At 39.8% G+C, this 20,020-nt stretch overlaps 1 protein-coding gene across 6 annotated transcripts in view; it reads left to right on the top strand.

Annotated features, from left to right (window-relative positions):
• ADAM22 (ADAM metallopeptidase domain 22) overlaps positions 1-20,020 on the top strand; it is a 134,122-nt gene that overhangs the window by 98,762 nt on the left and 15,340 nt on the right. For 2 of the 6 annotated variants that reach the window (XM_065629805.1, XM_065629806.1), the window contains exons 18-29: positions 1,313-1,393; positions 1,637-1,687; positions 1,973-2,036; positions 2,555-2,660; positions 3,757-3,873; positions 4,564-4,732; positions 5,716-5,824; positions 6,781-6,871; positions 8,225-8,242; positions 14,186-14,286; positions 14,861-14,927; positions 18,042-18,152. In XM_065629805.1, the coding sequence (XP_065485877.1) occupies positions 1,313-1,393; positions 1,637-1,687; positions 1,973-2,036; positions 2,555-2,660; positions 3,757-3,873; positions 4,564-4,732; positions 5,716-5,824; positions 6,781-6,871; positions 8,225-8,242; positions 14,186-14,286; positions 14,861-14,927; positions 18,042-18,152 (1,085 nt within the window). Of the gene's footprint in view, positions 1-1,312; positions 1,394-1,636; positions 1,688-1,972; positions 2,037-2,554; positions 2,661-3,756; positions 3,874-4,563; positions 4,733-5,715; positions 5,825-6,780; positions 6,872-8,224; positions 8,243-11,090; positions 11,286-14,185; positions 14,287-14,860; positions 14,928-18,041; positions 18,153-20,020 lie in introns of all 6 variants that reach the window. The other 4 variants (XM_065629808.1, XM_065629809.1, XM_065629811.1 and 1 more) reach the window with 3 other exon arrangements.

Here is a 20,020-nt window from a genome sequence, read left to right on the forward strand (position 1 = left end):
TTAAAAAAAAGAAAAAGCATAGACTATGCTGGAACATCACATTTCCATAAGCACATTCATTTTTTTAGTGTAATATATATATAAAAAAGCACATCGCCAGTGCGAGTGAATTTTGTTCAAGTATCCAAGTCACACAGGCACCATATTAAAGACTCTGGGGAAAAAAAAAATTAAGCTTCTTTGTACGTACGTTATTTTTGCAAATGAGACAAGAATTTACATACAGAGCGGTGAGGGTGAGCCAGTGAAGAGAGAGGCAAAATTTTGCAAAACGTGCATCCCTAGGAGGTGTTAATCAGAACAACTGAAACTTGGGGTTGCCTTCCCATGTAATATCCTTCCTGAAAGCAGGAGGGATTGCAAGGAAGACATGGTGACTGGACATGCCAGCACCCTGTAGTGCCTCTGACAACACCACTGTCCACATTTTTCCAGAGACTGGTAGGAAAAAGATAAGCTGAAGGCTGAGAAGTACCAGAGTCTTGCTCTTCCACCAGCATGTGCCTGTTAACACCAGAGTTAGCAGGTGTCCCCAAAAAAATATGTGGGCATGCAGATCCAGAAAGAAAGCCACAGAGCTGCAAAGTGAACTGGTAATTGCAGACTCAAGAAAGCTTTCAGGGAAAATCAGGAGTCTGTATTATGTCCATGGCCAGATACACTTAATAATTGCCACTAATGGAATGTCTTCCTGCTTTTACAGGTCTTGAGACTTTGCATAGAAGCCTTTAACTAAAATACCTATGTTAGGTCACTGGTACATTTTTCATTATTGACTATCTGGTTACTTAGAAAATGGTGTCAAAGTGTACAGAATTCAGTACATTTTTAATAGTTTCTGTTCTACAACAGTAATGGGGCATTATAATAACCATAGTGTTTATACCTAGAGTTTTGCAGCATTCTTCATCCCTACAGAGAACAACAGGATCCCTCTCCCTGTTTTATAAAGAGTAAAATAGTCATAAGAAGGCACAATGACCTGGTCAAGATAATGCTGCAAGCCACTGCAGTGTTGGTTTGATAAACCCCAGGGGTCCTGTGTGCTGGGGGTGCACTTATCTTGCTGGGCCCCATGCTCGGTGCACCTGGGAGAGGGTGCCGGAGAGAGCGGCACCACTTGCGCCAGTAAATGGCCGGTGGCTGCAGTGGTGCAACATCTGCGCCAGGGAAAGTCTTCCCGCTTCAGTTAGCATATGAGTATTTCGTATTTTTTATTTTAGTTAAAACTCTAAGGAAGCATTGCATTTAAGGCAAGATAGTGAGAAACCAAGACACTAATTTTCTGCCTTTTTTTTTTTTTTTTTTCCAGTTTGAACCTAAAGGAGTTTTGTGCCGAGAAGCAGTGAATGATTGTGATATTGCAGAGAACTGCACAGGAAATTCCAGTCAGGTGATTCTTATATCTTCAAGAGATGAAAAAGCTCCACCTGTAGTCTAAGCCCCACCTGTAGTCTCTCCATCACTATGAATGTTACTGTTTTGTACAGTAAGGTGTATAAAAATTCTACTGAACCTGCTGATACTGAAAAAAACAAGCATGATACTGAGATAATTTTCCATATGACATTTGTTGTATGCTTTGCTTTCATGCTTGTCTGATCTATGATCTATTAGTTATTTTCTCTTCCTACAGTGTTCTCCCAATATTCATAAAATGGATGGATATTCATGTGATAACAAGCAGGTAATTAGCACTTCAATTTGTTTTACATTCTTTCTGCTTTTATAGATTGCTTTTTATAGATTTTGATTTAAGGTCTTTGGAAGCCACCTCGGACTGTTCTGCTGACATTCCTGAGTTTTGGGTCCCAGTTATGTTTTGGAGATGAGCATTTAAATGAACAGAAAGTAGAATGACATATTAGTTGCCTCAATAAAATGCATGTGATAAATCTGTATATTAACTTGATTTTCCAAAATATGTATTTGTTTATTTGAAACTTTTTCTGTATCTTTTCTTTCTTTCCAGGGTATTTGTTTTGGAGGAAGATGTAAAACCAGGGACCGACAGTGTAAATATATCTGGGGTGAAAGTGAGTGATTGTTTTTGTTTCTAAGTTGATTGTTGTTCATGTGGCTCGAAAGATTATCCTAGCTGGGAAAAATTATGGAAGAGACATACTCCAAACCATTAAAAACAGCTAGGTCTGTATGTCCCTCCCCTTCTTCCCTCCTCATTTTGTCTTTCCATCCTTTTCCAACTCTTTTTCTAGTGTTGGTTAACTTACTGGTGATTATTCTGAAGTCTTAGGTTTAACTTCTCATTAATAAGACCGTAGGAAGCCTATACTCGTACTTATTAATTTATTTCAGTGGCTTCTGGACATTTTGGACTAATAAACCTTGGTCAATCTAGATGAAATCATAAAACAGTCCTGTGATGCCAACATAAATCTTTCAATTGAGAAAACTGTGCAGAGTTTCACAGACCATTGGTACTGCAGTTCACAGATGGGGGATCTCTGCTTGCTTTGATTGTGCATCTTCATTTCCAAGGACCTGGCTTTTTGTAGTCTTCATCATCTTAGAAGAGATTTGTTTCTGTTTTTAGAAGTGACAGCTGCTGACAGGTACTGCTATGAGAAGCTGAATATTGAAGGGACTGAGAAAGGAAACTGTGGAAGAGACAAGGACTCTTGGATACAGTGCAATAAACAGTAAGTTGATCCATTTAGAAAAAAAAACCTGGTGTGACATTTTTATCCTTGATCTAGTTCTTTAGCTGGCATGAAGAGGCTCAAAAAGTCTCTGTACAGAACACACTTCTGGCCTTCTTCTGTGGACCTTAGTGCAGGAAATTCTGGAGGGAGAGGAGTGTTGAGAGGAGATGATCTCTGACAAGAGAGCACCATCTGAGCTTTGGGAGCACTTGGACCAAGAGTAGTCCTGGGACTCTTGGCGAGGCTTAGCAGTGCAGGGGAGAGCAGCCTGTGGTTTCTCATCTCAGTGTGGCATTCACCCTTTATGCTGTGCCATTGCACTGCTAAGTTGGGTTCAGTTTTCATCATATTATAACCCTTCACATATTTTCCTGCAAGTTGCTGCCTAAACCATTGTTTCACACTCTGTATTTATGCAGTTGATTATTTCTGGCTATTTCTGAACCTTTCTCCAGTCCTCGTCAAACCGCACCCTGGTTTTTCAGATGAGTTTTCCATTCTGTAAATACCATTTGAATTCTTGTCCTGCCTACAAGTGAACTAATGTCGTTTCCTACTTTTTTTGTGCAGATTTGATAACCTTACTTTTGTTCCATTACAAACTCAGGAATAAAAAATATTCAGTAATATGGGAGTGGCCAGAGAGTGCACAAGTTTCCACACACGAGTTGTAAAGTCCCTCCAACAGTTGAATTAAACTTGGAGTCTCTAGTTCTCTTACATATGTGTCACATGAGAGTTTGCTTAAAGCCAGTAAATACTGCTTCTGCTGTAGGGCCAGTTACTGTATCTTAATAGGATATTAAATCAATTTGATGTGGTTTGTTCTTGACAGCTCCCTGCTTGCTATTATTCAGAGCATTTTTGATAATACACCTTAAAAAAACACTTTTCCCAGTCTAAGTTCCAAGGAGAATAATTTTCTTGGGAAACAAGACATTATTTATGGGAGTTACTGTCAGTGGGAGAAAAGCAAGGAATAACAAACGTGTTACAAAGCAAGTGAGGAAAACCACTTCGTTTTCCATTGGCCATTTTCCTTGATTTTTTTTTTTTTTTTTTCAGTGAGTATCTGTTTATTCTCTCAATGCAGGGATGTGCTTTGTGGATACCTCCTGTGCTCCAATATATCCAGTGTGCCCAGACTTGGAGAACTCGATGGTGAAATCACATCGTCAGTCTTGCAGTTTGGAAAAGTCTACAATTGCAGGTAACTGGAAATCCTGAAAACAGAACAGAGACGATAAGTATCTGTCTTGCATGGAAAAGCAGCTTTCTCATTCCTAAGTGGAGAATGACTGTTACCATTACAATTTTTTTCTTGTTAACACGTAACCGTTATTCTAGTTCAACTTTTGTTAAGCTTCAGAAACTTGACTGCGTGTGGGCAGTACAGTTGTTTTACAGTCCCCTGTGTGTAGTAGTTACCTTTGCCTGTAGAGACATAATGCTTTTCTCTGGCCTAGTGATTTTACATTTTTTGATGTTTGTGAAGTACTTAATGTATTCAAAATACTTGGACATATGCCTGCACTGCCAAGGCTAACTAGGAGCTTAATACATTACCATACATTATCTGAATCCCAGTTATAGACCTGTTATGTTCTCATAGCTTCACACAACTGTTAGATATAACAAAGTCCTACAGAAGTAAACTCAATGTTTTATCCAAGCTAGCTCTTACCCAGGACAAATGGTATTTGTTTTCACCGTTACATTTGTTCGACGTAGATGTACTGTGCTTTAGTTTGTTTCACGTTAGTGCCAGTGAGAGAAATAAGCCAGTACTTGATCTGGGCGTCATATAACACAGACAGAAATGAAGGCAGCAGCCCAGAGCCCAGTTTCTCAAGCAGTCTAATCAGAACACGTCTCCAGGGTCCTCTTGTTTGTCTTGCAGTGGTGGCCACGTAAAGCTTGATGAGGAGACTGACCTGGGCTATGTGGAGAACGGGACACCGTGCGGGCCGAACATGGTGTGCCTTGAGCATCGCTGCCTCCCCATCGAGGCCTTCAACTTCAGCACCTGCCCAGGCACCACAGACAGCCAAATTTGTTCAGGACATGGTGTATGTTCTTGTACTGTTTAATCCTGTTTTCTGTTTTTGCTGAGTATCTGGCATTGTGTAGTGTACTAGCTAGACCATTCAGGAAGCCAGCAGCATGACTCTAGAAGTCTTTATACTGGAGAAGTATTTGAAAAGGGAAGGGGAAGGAGGCATGTAAATAAACATAATGCATCTTAAACAATGAGTCACAGTAAGTATGCATTAGTTTGCAAAAATTTTATCAATCAATTCTTCTGCTGTCACTTTTGCTCACTTGATTGATGTTTCCTCAGGCGATGTACTGGAGAATATAAAGGTTTAAGAACTGAGGAACTTGGGTCTCTGTGCTTCCAAATGCTCTTTTTAATTCCCTCTGTATTATGTCATGAGCCAAGAATGTTCATAAAGGTTTTGGATTTTGTTGGCTGTGATTTACTTTGCTTAGGAGAACAGGACAATCAGCTGCCTCTTGGGTAGTTGCAGCATCTCTTCTTGGTTCGCAGCCTATGGTTTTTATGTGGCCCTGCCGAGTCCCTTTGTCCCTCACACAGTTTGAAACAGTATCCAGGTCCCTACAGCTGAGCTGAGATCAGAGTTGTTCTCTCATAATGTCTTTTGTCTTCTACACTGCATTAAGACTCCCTTTTTTATCTGTAATTAACCACTTAATTGTATTTTTAAAAAAAGAAAATCATTGAGGTTCAGTCTCCCAAATCAATTATAAATGGCTCTATGAAATATACATTACATTAAATATATTAATGTACTTAATATATATTTATATATACATATATACTTACATATATTTATATATAAGGTATAGTAATACATTAAATACATTTATATCTAATACATAAATTAACATTGGGGTATATTAAAAATGTTTTGCAAAATTTTGCAGGCAGACAAAATCAGTGCTATATGACTGTACCTATACTGTCAGTATTAACTATGGGGACAGATTAATTTTATTATTTTATTCTGAGCTACACTTTTGGCTGCAGGTTTGTAGCAATGAAATAAAGTGTGTCTGTGACCGATTCTGGGGAGGAGACGACTGCAGTTCTCGCATCAAAGATGCCATGTTTTTTGATAAAGATGCCATCAATAAAGGTATGTTATAATTTTTACCAATAACTGGAAAAGCTCAGGTTTGAGGAAGGTTCATTAAGCAAAAGTAGATCTCCTACTCTTTCAGTGAGCATTCAACATGATGCAGCATTAGGAGCCTTATTCCCTTCCCTTCCTCCCCCAGCAGAAGCACTTGGTGTGTGTGAATAAGGTCGCAGACCTGGGGCTGGATGCAAGCGGTGCCACTCATAAGCATTTAGTGCACCTCTCAAGACTGGTACCAGTGTGTCCAGTTGTACCTTGCTTGTCCCAATCATCTGGGTGGCCTTTTTAAATATATTGATAGATTAGGACAAGCAAAAAGTTACTGGGACTTTTCATGTCTAGATGGAAAGGTAGTGTTACTTACATGGCTGGTTTTTATTTGTAGAGTCAATTTTTTATTACATGGCGCAGAAATTTTAGGCTTTTACATTTTTTGAGTGAAAGTTTTCATTCATCTTTAGGCTTGCATACAAGAGAAAGATATATTGTGGAAAAATGAGGGTGTGAATGTTTTTCGTTATAAATCCTTGTGGAGGGACAGTTTTACCATGTTCAGAATGTCTCTTTTGGTTAGTTTCTTCAGCTGTGGCAAAGATTTGAGCAAAAACAAACAAAAAAAGTCACTTTTATTCCAACGTAAGCATATATTTGCCAGGCGTGTTAAAACGGTGTAAGCTACAGTACTTTAATAGGGATAGCATTATATTGGCAAACCTGGCACAACTTCCCCACGTAGCAAGTGTTCAGTTAATGGAAACAGACACAGAGGTCAAAGCTGATTTACAAATGATCTTGTTATGTCCATGCTATACTTCAAGATTATATCACTAGTTATGATTAATCAGCCTAGTGAAAGTTGTCCAGGCAGGTTTTTGAAAGACAGTGTATTTACTGGATTTTTGATATTTTTCTCCTAAAACCCTGTATATTTTTCCCCTTTCTTTTGTTTCCAGGTGTTGTTAGCACAAATATAATAATAGGGGCTATTGCTGGCACCATTCTAGTGTTGGCTCTCGTTTTAGGAATAACTGGTTGGGGTTACAAGTAAGTAAACTGTGTTCTTCTTAATACTGTTAAGATATGTTTATTTCATCTGATAGCTGATTATGTTATGACAAGAACAATTCAAACATAATGTAAAAAAAATCTCAGTTGGATTACATGTATACATTTTTATAGTATTAGCATTTTTCAAGTAGTTCTTACATGTGTATGTGGTTTAGGAGAGCTCGATCCAGGTTTGAAGTCTATTTCTTAGTTATTTCTTTTCTCTTTTTGTAGACGATCAGATTATTGTTTTACTATATCTGACAAAGACAATACAATAATAGAGTATGATTCAATTATAAATATATCCTAATGACGAAGTAAATTTAGCAAGATTAATAAAGCATTTAACCATAGGCTTCCTTAAGCAGATGTTTATATTCAGTCACCTTAACCTGAAATTAATTCAGGCATGTTTTTTGGTAAGAGAGGTTGATCTGTAGTTTGCAAATAAGGTGCAAGTTCTCTCCTGGTGTAGAGCTGTCAGTGTTCCGCTCACTAAGAGGCAAAATAGATTATTTTAACCTGACTTTTTTTCTCTTTTTGTGAATTTCTTCTGAAAAACAGAGGGGCTGAATGTTTTTGGTTGTATTAAAAAAAGATTCAAGGTACTTACTTTGTCACTTGTGTTTGGCTGAGGCTGGCTCTTGAAGTCCTTCCTCCACAGGTCCTGGGTGTGCTTGGAGAGCAGGGCAGGTTCAGACGTGGGCAGTGCTATAGCTGGGACACAGGTTTGGCATAACAAACAGGCACATCCCCTGCTCGTTTTTTAGACTGAGGGCAGCTCAAAAATACATAAGGAAATAAGCACTTGGAAAAAAACATTAAGATTAGGACAGTAAAAATGTGGCTTATGCTGTCATGGTATATCACTCTCAGCTTCTGGCAGTTATTTGGAAAGCTAGACTTCTATTTGAGTATAACTCCAAAAGTTAAGGGCTCATTTTGAGATTACATCCAGCCAGTGGGATCAGTTTTTGGAGGTGAAGGGCAAAAGTACAGCTTTCACTGGCAGCTTCACAGTGAATAGACTTAAACTGGTCATGAACTGCACCTGAGCTCAGCACTGACTTTAGCCATTCAACATTAATGTATTTTCCTTGTTAATTCTGATTTAGTATATTTATAAGTATGTTTATTTCAGAAGAGTTTTCTATGGAAATATTTTGAGTAAAAATGTCATTCTGTATACATTACGTTTCTCTTATTGACCATATATGCCTGCATAGTGATAACTCATTCTTCTCTTCTCTTCTCTTCTCTTCTCTTCTCTTCTCTTCTCTTCTCTTCTCTTCTCTTCTCTTCTCTTCTCTTCTCTTCTCTTCTCTTCTCTTCTCTTCGTATGGAAAGAAACTACAGAAGACAGAGGTATGTGATAAAAGTAATAGAATGTATATTATTAAGTTCTGAAAATAGTTTTTCTTCTCTCTTGCTCATTTACATGCTATGAAGAAAATAAAGTGATGAATGACGATATTTTAAAGAATATTTCATTGAATATATGAATTTGATTTTTTTTTCTATAAAGGCATTGCTTGAAATCTTGATTTCACTGGACTCAGTAGCAAATATAATGTTTACTTCAGAGACAGACTATTTTATTCAGGAAAACAGGAGAATATTTCCAATAAGACAGACTGAAAATCTACTATTGGAGATGAAAGTGTTCTCGGGAGGCTAAAAATAGAATAATTAATATTAACATGATGTTCAGGAACCTTTTGAGACAAATTCATTCCTGGAGCTTCTTTGCAGTTAAAAATACAATGCATTTAAATTACTGTGCAAATGAAAAGCTCATTTCTTCCCTCTACCCTGCTTGATTGATTTGTAGCTAGAGCACAGTCCTGTCTTCAGCACAGGGCTGAGCTTTCACCCCTTCATTCCTGTGGCCAAAATCCGAACAGTTCCTTGTGACTCAGGTTTGGCTCCTGGAAGACCACCTCCCTTTGTCAGTCCCTGGCAGACCAGTCTTCTGGAAAGGAGTTGACTCCTTCATCTCCCAGTCCCCCACAGAGAAGAGAGTTTCTCAGATTCTTCTGTTTTCTGCCTGTATCACCACCACCTGGTCCTAGCTGCTGCTTTGTTTGTTGCTGGTACCTATCATGCCTGTTCTCCATTTCCCCTGACTGTGTAGCGCTTTCTCTGCCAGGCTCAAAATACTGGTAAAAAGCAGGAAAGCTCCGCCAAGTGCTGGTCAGATAGGTGGCAGGAACAGTAACGTGGAAAATGCAAAGCTATTGAAGTTGAGCCTTATGGCGAGGGTAGCGAATGTCACCCAGCACAAGCAAGGCAGAGTTTGAGGGTTTGGAGCTGCTCAGTGGCACGTGATGTATCTACAAGCACTGACTAATAGGCCATCAAGTCGCTTTACTATGGGTGTTTCAGTGTTGGCTGAGGACAGAGCAGCCAGAACCTTGAAATACAGAAGGAGACTGCCCCATACATGTTTGTGTTAGAATATTAATCAATCTAACGTAATCAAATCTCCAGAAATTGGTATGTGGACAGAGAGCTGTGACTATGCGGTCAGTCTGCAGCTTTGTCTGTGGGCATGGACAGAGTGGAAACCAGCATAAGCTGAGGCTTTTGAATGTGACAGAGATATTTAGTAACTATTAATACATCTCCTTCATGCAGAAAATGAAGTTATGTACATTGACTTCTAAATAGAATAATTTTGGTTATGTACAAGGAGTGTTCCATAAGCGGAAAAAGCAGACTTTTTAAAAGACCAGAGTTTCCAGGGTGTCCTTTTTTTTTTTTAAATTCTTTACAATTAGTCCTTAACTAAAGATGAAAACAAGCCATTGAGGTATTTTGAGCGTTACATAAGGAATGATATTTGGTAGCACTAAGCAACTGAAATGAGTAGACTGAAAATAATCAAAAGAGCAAATTAGCAAAGATTCTGCCAGCTGGGATAGTGTGGCTTAAAGGGCACAGTTACGTGGGAGAAGTAATTTCTGACGGGGTGGTGAGAGCACAGTTTGCTGGAGGAGCTCTGAGGAGTAGAGCTGCCCGCACTGAGTCAACTCTGAACACACTGATGTACCTGCTAAGGAATGGGACAAGAACCAAGACTCAAAAGGTGTTAGAAGAAATAGTGTGGAAGTACTGTGTTACACTAATGATTTATGTGCCATATAATTACGTATTTTAAATACTTCAGGAGCATTAGAAATTCAGATATGGAATGAAGAGAGCCCAGCTCAGGTCTGTAGTTGGACACAATTTGAATGTGAATCAGCCTTCTGATAAATGCGCATCTTAATGGGGCAGACTAAAGCAAAAAGGCCTTGGAAAGTGCAGGGCTGAATAGATAACTAAGCTGCTGGTATTACGATATAGCCCACTTTCAGAGTAGGTACTTGTACTGGGGAGGATTTTGCTACTTGGAACTGTGACTGGAATATTTGCACAGCAGTTTTTCTGCTGGCAATGAATTCACCATCTGTAAAAAAGATGCATAACTTGATTAGGACTTTCTACTGCATAGATAGTGTCATGCACCAAACCCGAGCTTCTAGTGCTGGAAAAGGATGAACTATTGCCAGATGTGTGCGTTGTTGTTTTTATGTGTCTTGGCAGACTGAGTCTGTTGTGGTAATTGTGAGAAGCTGAGAACCTCTGACACTGGTGTGAGGTCCTCTGCACAAGAGAACAGTAAATATACTGGAGGGTATTTTCATCCTGAGGTCTAAACAACTCAACAGGTTGCTATTCTTGGATTCAGTAATGATCACAGAAATTAAGTGGAAAGCATCTATCTCAGAAGGAAAAAAGCATTCACTTTCTTGAACCCCTTTTTGATGCCGGCAGCATTCAGCTCAGGCTGCAGTATTTATACTGCACCTGGGGATGCTTTTCACAACCAGAGTGATGAACCATTTGAAACATCTGAACTTGGTTTCCAATGTCTCAAGAACCACAGACTATTCACTTTGAAAACGATGATCAGAGTTTATCAGCAAAATGTTTCTTGTTTTCCCATACCAAACCCACATAATCCGCTTTTCTGCACATACCAGAAGTATGTGGGAGTTTTCTCTCAGACGGTTGAATTATTTATTAATAGCTTTATTGTGTGTGGTTAACAGTTTCCTCATGGATCGGTAGCCTCGCCTGTTTCTTTTAAACTAATTTTTTATGCATGTTTGTGTGCATGCTGGTGCCTGTCATGTTTTCTGACTCTACTATGTTTATTATACTTTAGACAAATACCCCAGGGAGATTATGTAAAAAAGCCTGGAGAGGCCGACTCTTTTTATAGCGACATGCCTCCTGGAGTCAGCACAAACTCTGCATCTAGTTCTAAGAAGAGGTCTGCTTTTCTGTCGCATTTTCAGATTTCTACCTGTTCCATCACCCATTATTCCATTAGTCAGAACATTTCATTGTTTTGCAGCAGGTTTGATTCTTTCTTCTTTCTTTGTGGAATGTTTGAAATAGCATCCTTTAGCCTTTGATTACTGATTGAAATATCACATGCCACGAGCTGCTAATTATTACAAATTGGCTGGAATAAACAAGTTTTCCATTGTAATCTGATATTCAGTTAATAAAATTTTCATCATCTCCCTGCTTGAGAATCGTTTTCAAGTAGACGGTAATAATTAAATTGTTGGCTCAAAACCAAACCCAAACAAACACCAAAAAAACCCACCCCACCAAAAAAACCCCACAACACAAACCAAACCAAAACCAAAAAAACCCCACATTTTTTTAGATCCTGGTCATGTAATCAAAGAAAAGGAAAACTGTCTTGCTTCAATAATGTTTATAAACATAAAGTGTTCAATATAAATGCTATTTTTATATCTTTATTTGTCAGTGTCATTAATTCACTGAGTTGACCTAGCCTTCTGGATAATATTCTTGCTGTCTCACATTAAAGATGATGGTGCTTGCATTTTATTCCACTTACTAGGCTAATATACTAAATGGCCATCAAGTGTTATCTTAGAAAATTATTCTACAAAAACTTTCTGTAGTTTTGTGCTTACTATTATGAGTAACCAAGGAGAGCATTAGATTTTGCCCTTGATCAGATTTCATGAATTCCATTATTATTCCAGTTACTTAAGAAAAAAAAAGAACATTTTAAAATGGAAAAATCATTGAAAAACATCAAGAGTCATTTGTTAATTGCTTAGGTCATTAGGTCGTGATGCTCACCATCCCTCTGCAGTTAGAGATCCTGTAATTATGAAAATCTCCAGCTAGCACATTAAAACAATTGACAAGCACCATGTCGTAGGAAGGATAGACAATCCTGAACTGCTTCATAAGAAAGCTGCAATTCTCAATTCTTGTCTTGTTGAGAAGTCTATAACTGTGCAGTTGATGAAGCCATTTTCTTTGTTGTTATTTCAAAGAAAGTAAAGAGAAATGTATGGAAGGGGATACATCTGCAGTGACATTTGCTCTTTGGATGGAGCAGCTTGATCTTAAAGGCAACTTCCTTCAGTTTGTTCTAATGAATATGTTATTAGGAAAACTGTAGTAGTGATTAATTAAGGATTTATGATTTTTAAATCAGCTTTTTAATGTGTGAGTGGATACATTATTTTTTTCAGGGAGTTAACATTACTCTTAAATGATGCACTGTTTGTGTTGGAGAATCTTTTCTCATTCAGATAAAATTTTGAAAAAAGTACTGGGAAAGCAAGTTTTTGTAGCTTTGTGTAAGCAGTTTCAAATACCAGTTAAGAAAAAAGTTCATTTTTAAATGAATGTAATTTAACATGTTTCTTCTTTCATGCGGTATCTGTGTCTATTTTCATATTTCATTTCTTTCACGTCTTCATTTATTGTTTGTTCCAAAAAGCTAATGGTTTCTAAGGTCTGTCTGTACTAGAGAGTTTTGTTGTTCCCCACCACTGGTTCAGGTATGTTGTGCCACTTTCAAGTCTGGAGAAGTCTGGCAAAAATTCCGTTAACATTATGCTGACGTAGTCCTTCCGCTTGACTGCCCAGAGTGTTATTTCCTGCCTTCCAAGCTGGTTTTCATTTGCTCTGTGTGCAGATAGGGATGGCATCTCTTGGGAAGATGTCAGGGTGACTAGGCCATTAGCTGCCTGGGCTTCTCTGTGCTGAAAAGCACCATGAAGTGTTAGTTTGTATTCAGAGGATGTTCAAGGAGTAAGATGTGACTTTATGATAACTCTCGCTATTAAAAAATAGCAAACGCCAAAACCAGTATATAGCAAGACATTTCTGAACCTGAAAATAGACCTTTAGGGGGGAAAAAATGATTAAAAAATCTGTCAGTGGATCTGTTGGTTCTCAGACCTTTCATGCTGTAATTAAGTTTGAATTAATGAAACCATGGACCTACTTCAGCATGGTTGTGATTAGCCTGGTCTTCTGGAAACTGAGGAGCATCTCTCAGATGCCTGCCCTCCAAGGAAAGCAGAGACTGAAAAACGCAATATCCAGACATAGAAACTACACAAATAGTTCCTCCAAGTAAAACTTCTTTCTAATAAATAAGCCATCTATTCTGACCAGTTTTCAACTTCCTCTTGTTTTCTTCTCTTTTGGAAATAATTGGAGATCTCATGGCAAACAGCTGAGCAGCAGCTCTAGTTCAACAGGAGGGAGCCTGTTGCAAAACCCCACGTGTTGGACATCACCGTGCACATGTCTGGTTCTTAGGGGAATACAAGAGGAAATAAAAACTTTAGTTTGCACCAAGCATCTAGATATAAAGACTGGTTCAGCTTTGAGTTTAGCATTAGAAATATAGACTGCAGTGACTGGCTGACAAAATATAATAAAAATTCAGCATTGGCAAAAGTGAGGCAGTTACCCCTCCACTGGAGCTACCAGCTGTGGGTGGGAGGATGCTTGTCACAGGCTCCCGGGCCCCTGAGGCTGGTGGCAGTGGGGTGAGGGAAGCAGCCCTGGCTTCCCTGCAGCAGCACGCGGAGTGTGCTTGACTGTGAGATTAAAAAACCTCAAGATGAGCACAGTTGGAAGAGCATCTTGCAGTAAAGAACTGGGGCAGAGTTGCAAATCCAGAGAAAATCTGGTGTGCGCTGGTGTTTGTGCTTTCCACAGCAGACATGTGAGAAAGCAGTGCTGGAGCCTGGCTCTTGAACATGGGCACACCAAACCGCTGCAGGGACAGCTGTGAGGCGTAACGGCAGGATTTAACCCCAAATCCTGCATGCTCTGCTAGTGCAGACAGACCTTAGGCGGTGTTACATCACTGGCCTCGGGAACGTGACTCTCTGAACCACTGAGCTAACGCTGACGTGAGACAATACTCTTAACAATAACCACATCTGAGTCCTCCTATTCCAGGTCAAATGGATTATCTCATTCCTGGAGTGAAAGGATCCCAGACACAAAACATATTTCAGACATTTGTGAAAATGGGAGGCCTAGGAGTAATTCTTGGCAAGGTAAGTGGGAACCTCTCTGCTGGCCACAGTGGAAACCAACCTCTGGGCCATTCCTGCACTGCTGAAAGTTTAGCCGATTTTAGGACAGCAGAGTGACTACTTAAAATAGTGCTAATTGTCATCAACCTGGAATTGGTATTTAGTAGCACCTACACAAGTACCTTTTTTTGCACAATGCTTTGTCACATAGAAATGACATTTAATTTCTCCCATTCCTCCAGTGTGAGCTAGCATGAAAAAGAAGTCTGTTCACTCCTGCCAGCTTCTGTGATTTTATATGAGGCAGTGTTTAGTGTTTTTCTTGAATTGTAGTGATTTTCTCAAAGGAAAGCTGAAATGAAGGAGTTTTTGCTCTGCACAGTTGCGGGAAAAAGTAGAGCAAGATCACCAAAATGTCAAGTTTAGCTGATCTGGCGTAAATCAAGAGGGACTGACCTGTGACTTTTAAATGGTTAAAGCTAATGAGGTAACGACCCTTTTGCTGGGGATGCAAAATGAATATACAGTTTGGCATGGGACACAGGTGAGTTTCAAGTTGTTTTACCATCTGTCTTTATCCTTTGATTTCTTTCAGGTAATATAGGAGGAAACAGAAAGAAAGTCAGAGGCAAAAGATTTAGGCCACGGTCTAATTCAACTGAGTAAGTCTGAGCTTATAAAAGCAAAGCCAAAAAGAACAGTTTTCATAATTGTGTTTTGTAGATGGAGATTAAGAGTACTGAAAAGTAGACAGCTGCATTTTTGCTCTGTGGCTCATTCTGATTGCTGACTGATAATCTGGTAAATGGTTTGGCTAATGTATTTCAACCTCTTTTAATGTGTTCTTTAAAAATTAACTATCAATTTTCTTTTTTATGTAGGCTTCCTCACAGTCGTTTCCATAGCAATTCCCAATGATGGTGGCAGCCTGCACCATCACTGCAGGCTTTTGTCTACAGTAAACTGCCATTGCTGAGTGTATCCTGGTTCAATACTGAATTTCTGATAACCTGTTTCCTACCCTTGTCTTCGCCTTGGGTTGGGCCATTGCAGAGTTAGAGATTTGTTATCTCTGCATACCTGCCTGGAGGTTTTAGGAGAGGTTGGAGAGTATCCTGAAGTTTATCGTTGTAAGCCTGAAACAACCATTTTTGAGTAAGCCCTACAATAAATGGGTAATGAGAGTCCTTACCAAGCGACTGATCCCCAGACCTTTCCAGTATGGCTTAGAGTTGTTTTTTTATTGATTTATTGGCTACAGTTACTGAAGAGCTCATGTGCAGTGCTCCCCATAGAGGAAGAGCGTTCTTACGTACTTAAGCCTGCTGGTTCAGGCTCCTTTTGTGAATGGCAAATGGCTGGAAACAATCTCTGGCCTTTCAAGCACTGGCCTGCTCTTACAGCACTTATGCCACATGAGAATGGCCCCTTCTTTGACCATGGTGACAATGACAGTGCCTTTTCCCCATATCATTAGTACTAACTTTGCACCTCTATGGGCAAATGGGCTTGATACCAACCCTGCTGGAAACTAATAATGCTAACTCCTCTCTGGGCCCTGCTTTCTTCGGTTTGGGGATTTTGAGTTTGTTGTGAAAGTTTTCTTCCACCCGCAGTGCACTGTCTTGAGGTGAGTAGGCTCAGAAAGGTTCATAAAGAAGACCTTTTGTTACAAGTTGCAGAAATAATAGCTTGATGCATATTGCAATTATTGCATGGTCAAAATGGCAACATGGAATCAGAAATCTTAGCCCTAGATCCCTTGGAGGAGTTAATCTGTCAAGTGCCTCTGTGCTCTTGGTATTTATGCTGATAAACACTGAAATGTTATTTTACTCATTTTCTTTTGTCCTTGCATGAGACAGTTTGATAAAAGCAAAATTAGTCTGACCAGACTTCCAAGAATACAAATGATATTGCACGTTCTTCTTTAGAAACTTGTCCTGTGCTTTCCTTCATTTTCCAATTATATTTCTTGAACAGAATTTGTTAAAAAAAAAAGATTAAATTAATGATACCATTATTCTATCATTCAGCAGAAGTGTACACTGGGCCTGAATTGGTCCATAAAGAACGAAACCAGATCACCTGTTTTTAGCCTAGAGTGAATGTAACTGGATGGGAAGAGTGTTATTTTCAGTAAAAGAAAAAAAAATAGAAAAACAAAAACGAACAAACAAACAACAACAACAACCAAACAAACCCCAAAAAACAGTGGGCATATATTTTCCTCTGTGCCACTCAGCTGATTTATTACACATTTGCTCTGAGAACTTTGGAGCACTAAATAAGTGGGTAGACAGTGTGAGCTGGAAATCTTTTTTCTCTTTTAATGGTGCCCCTGAATTTCCACCTAATTCTCTGCTTTTCTTCTTGCTGCTTGTGACGGTCTCTCTCGCCAGCAGCAGCCGTGGTGCTGGAGGGAACGCTTGCACTTCCCCAGGGCTGTGCAGCACCTGGAGGGGATGAAGCACAGCGTGTGTGTTCCTGGAAGAGACCTGCCCAGCAGGAAAATGCTCTTTCTCCTGATGGGATCTATCCTGGACTGCACAGGACCGCATGGCTTGTCCGAGTCTCCTTGGCAAGCCTGTCACCCCTTGGAGAGACAGTTCCCACTGAATGACCCATGTGCTGTGCCAATTTGGTGGGGAATGGAGAGAATTGCCGAGGGCATACAGTGGCTCTGGTTAGAGATAAGTGCCTTTGTGAGCAGACAAAATGGACTGAGAATGGTCTAACCATGGCCAGCATTTACTCATTTAGGAAAGCAAAAAGCAATGCCAGCTGATTTGAGGATGCCTCAGAATGCATGGAGGCTTTTCCCAGACAAACTTACCTTCTTACCTTCTCTGGGAAATACAGAATATTAAAATCTGTTCTGAAACCTGTGTGGCCCCTGGGAGTCCAATGAAGGGTCCTTATTGAGATGGAAAAAAAGGGTTAACACTGTTGGTCTCTGGTTAGTAGTAGAGACAGTGTAGTTAGCCACTAGAAAATTGGGTTCATTTGTGCCATACCTTGTGCAAAGTTGTTTTTTTTTTTTAAGCAGGCGTGCACTAATGCAGTTGCCTACAAAAGTATTTGACATATGCATGAGTCTGCAGTATCTGCACATACTATGCACAAGTTCTTTTTGTAAACAGCAAAGCACCAGATAGAGACTTGTGCTGTTAATCATTTAAGCGAAATTTCTTAAGCGCTGAGCATGGTTTGAGCTCTGCAGCCCTCACGAGCAGCACTGACAGGAGGGTTGCCAGCACATTGGGCAGTTCCTGAAAAACGTACTGTTCATGCCTTTGTGCTACCCCTTGTACCTAACAGATACGCGAACAAGGCTTCTGCTGAGGGTATAGCTCTGTGGAGACTGCTAAAGCTCTTTTGAGATGTCTTTAATTGTTTCTAGATGTTTTAAGACAAAATTTATGTTCTTTACTAAAGGCAGATGGTTCAGTTCACACAGAAGGAATGCCAACAGGCCAAATGTTTCTGCAGCTTTTTCAGAAACAGGCTTGATGAAATGGCCTGATAAAACAAGTTTTCTATTAAAATCAATTGCAGTTATCCAGGAATGTTAATGAGAGTTTTCTGAATAAGCTGATAGTTTAATTGGGAGCTTGTGTTAAAACAAGTCCCAGGGAACATGCGTTTTGCCAAATAACCATTCTGACCTTTGTTAATCTGCACTGCTTTTCCTATAAGTGTTTGTCTTCCTCGTTGTTATAACTGATACGAACATCTTTGGCTTAGACTTTCTATTATATATTGTCTTTTTGCAGCAGGGTAACCCATGCATCTGAGCCTGGGCTTTCTCTCGCCCAGGAAATCCCGGCCCAAGGCATAAGCCCAGGGGGTTCTGACCACCCCCAAACAGGGAGTCGGGATAACAGGTCAGTCTCACCTGCCCCTGCATTCTGGGCTGCCATTTGATCCCGTGACAAGTCCCTTCCCTCAGTATACAATAGTTTCACTGTGGCAAAACACTGTGACTGCTTGGAGGCGCTCCTGCTGATGCAGCGCTAGCTAACCTTCCTCCTCGCCACACCGAGGAGTCGGAGTACTCTTGAGCCGAGGTCTTTTGCCTTGTTGCATGCTGCGCTACAGGCCAAATCGAGCTGTTGGTCTCGCTGTAGGCTTACGTGTAAGGACACCTGTGTTTTAAAGAGGAATTTCTCACTCAAAGAAAATGCGGATTCTGGCCGTTGCTATCGAACATGTGGCCAGGAAGATCAGCCTGAGAGCTTTCTAATGGTAACACATAGTGGTCTGCAGTAACTCAAGTTTAGCCTTTCTGTAGCAGATGAATTGAGGTGATGAACAACAGTCTGTAATACAACCAGACCGAGGAAACCCTGCAACACGGTTGTACAACAACTGCATGCCCTGATACCACATAACACTTCGTTTTCTAATACAGGAAGCCAGGTTGGGAGTGTTTCATGGTTACCAAAAGACCCTTTCAAATGAAAAAAAGCAAGTCAAAAATACTACAAAGAAAATATGTAGTCGCTCTGCAATTAAATGTGAAGCAGAAGTTTGTTGGTTTCTGGTGATGCCGGTGTCAGCCTGTTGCTTCACTTGCAGTTCATCTGTTGCTGCACTACCACTTTTGACATTTTCTTTCTTTAAGAACCCAAGCTGGAAAGCATAAAGCACTCCTAATTCCTGATAAATAAGCGAGCTGAAGAAGCTACTTAGAAGCACTTGTGGCTGAGGGCGAGTATTTTCTGAGAGCTCTGGCTGTGCTTGCGCGGGGTGGGGAGTAGAAGTTCCAGAGCAAAAAAGGAGCAAAAGAAGTTGAAAACGTGTTGCTGCTTTTGTCATCAACAGGGTTTGAAATGTGGTGGGGGTTCAACAACATGATCTGGCCCAATCTCTACTCATGAGCAATCCTTTGCAAGGCCTGTTCCCATGTGTGAGGTTGTTGGAGTCACTTATAAATAAGGGTGATGAGAACTGGCCCAGAAATATTGAAAATAACTGGAAGAGGAATTTCCTTTTCCTTTTTCCTTGGTTATGATTTGTTTCCTATTTCAAAGTGTGATAGCTTCTGTTATATAATGATGGTGATCACAAGTAATTGTTAAACTGTTGCCATTCTTATACAACAAGAACAGACTTTAAATTGGACCAGACAGACTCCTGTTTCTACATTGCCCTTTAAAAAAAAAAAAAAAGACAGAGGGGGGAAATTTGCTAATCTTGTTATTTGGGGCTAAGAGAAAGCAGTTACAAAAAAGTTTTTTTCTTCCCTGATAATATTACTGTCAGATAATTAAATGCCATGTTTATTGCATAGTTTTCATGTAACTAATGTAAGTATGCAGCTCAGACTTTTTCCTAAAAGATGTGGTTTTGGTATCAAGATTGCTCTGTAAAATGCAAGATAACCCTGCAGCCTACCTCCATTAAAGCTTCTTGTGATCCTACCAAATTAGATGATCATTGAAAAATCAGAGGGTTATTGCACATAAGTGTAAAAATTGCCACTGTAGTGGCAAAGAGTTCAAGCCTTTTAACACACCGAGGCTGAAATTCATTCCCGTAGAAAGGGCCAAGCCCAAGTTTCTGTGCTCATTTAGCTATTATCTTACAATTTATTCTAGGTGGGTGTAAGCGTGTGTCTTCAACAGGTAAACTGCAGAACTGAAGTCAAAATGTCCCTTCATCTTTATTCCGAGATTACGAGAGGAGTTGAAACCATGAGCTTAATGCTGGCCCTCTGCACAGGAGTGAATTTTACCCTTAAAACAGTAAA

Source organism: Caloenas nicobarica, chromosome 2 (assembly GCF_036013445.1).
Source record: "Caloenas nicobarica isolate bCalNic1 chromosome 2, bCalNic1.hap1, whole genome shotgun sequence".
In the NCBI taxonomy this organism is placed as follows: Eukaryota; Metazoa; Chordata; class Aves; order Columbiformes; family Columbidae; genus Caloenas; species Caloenas nicobarica.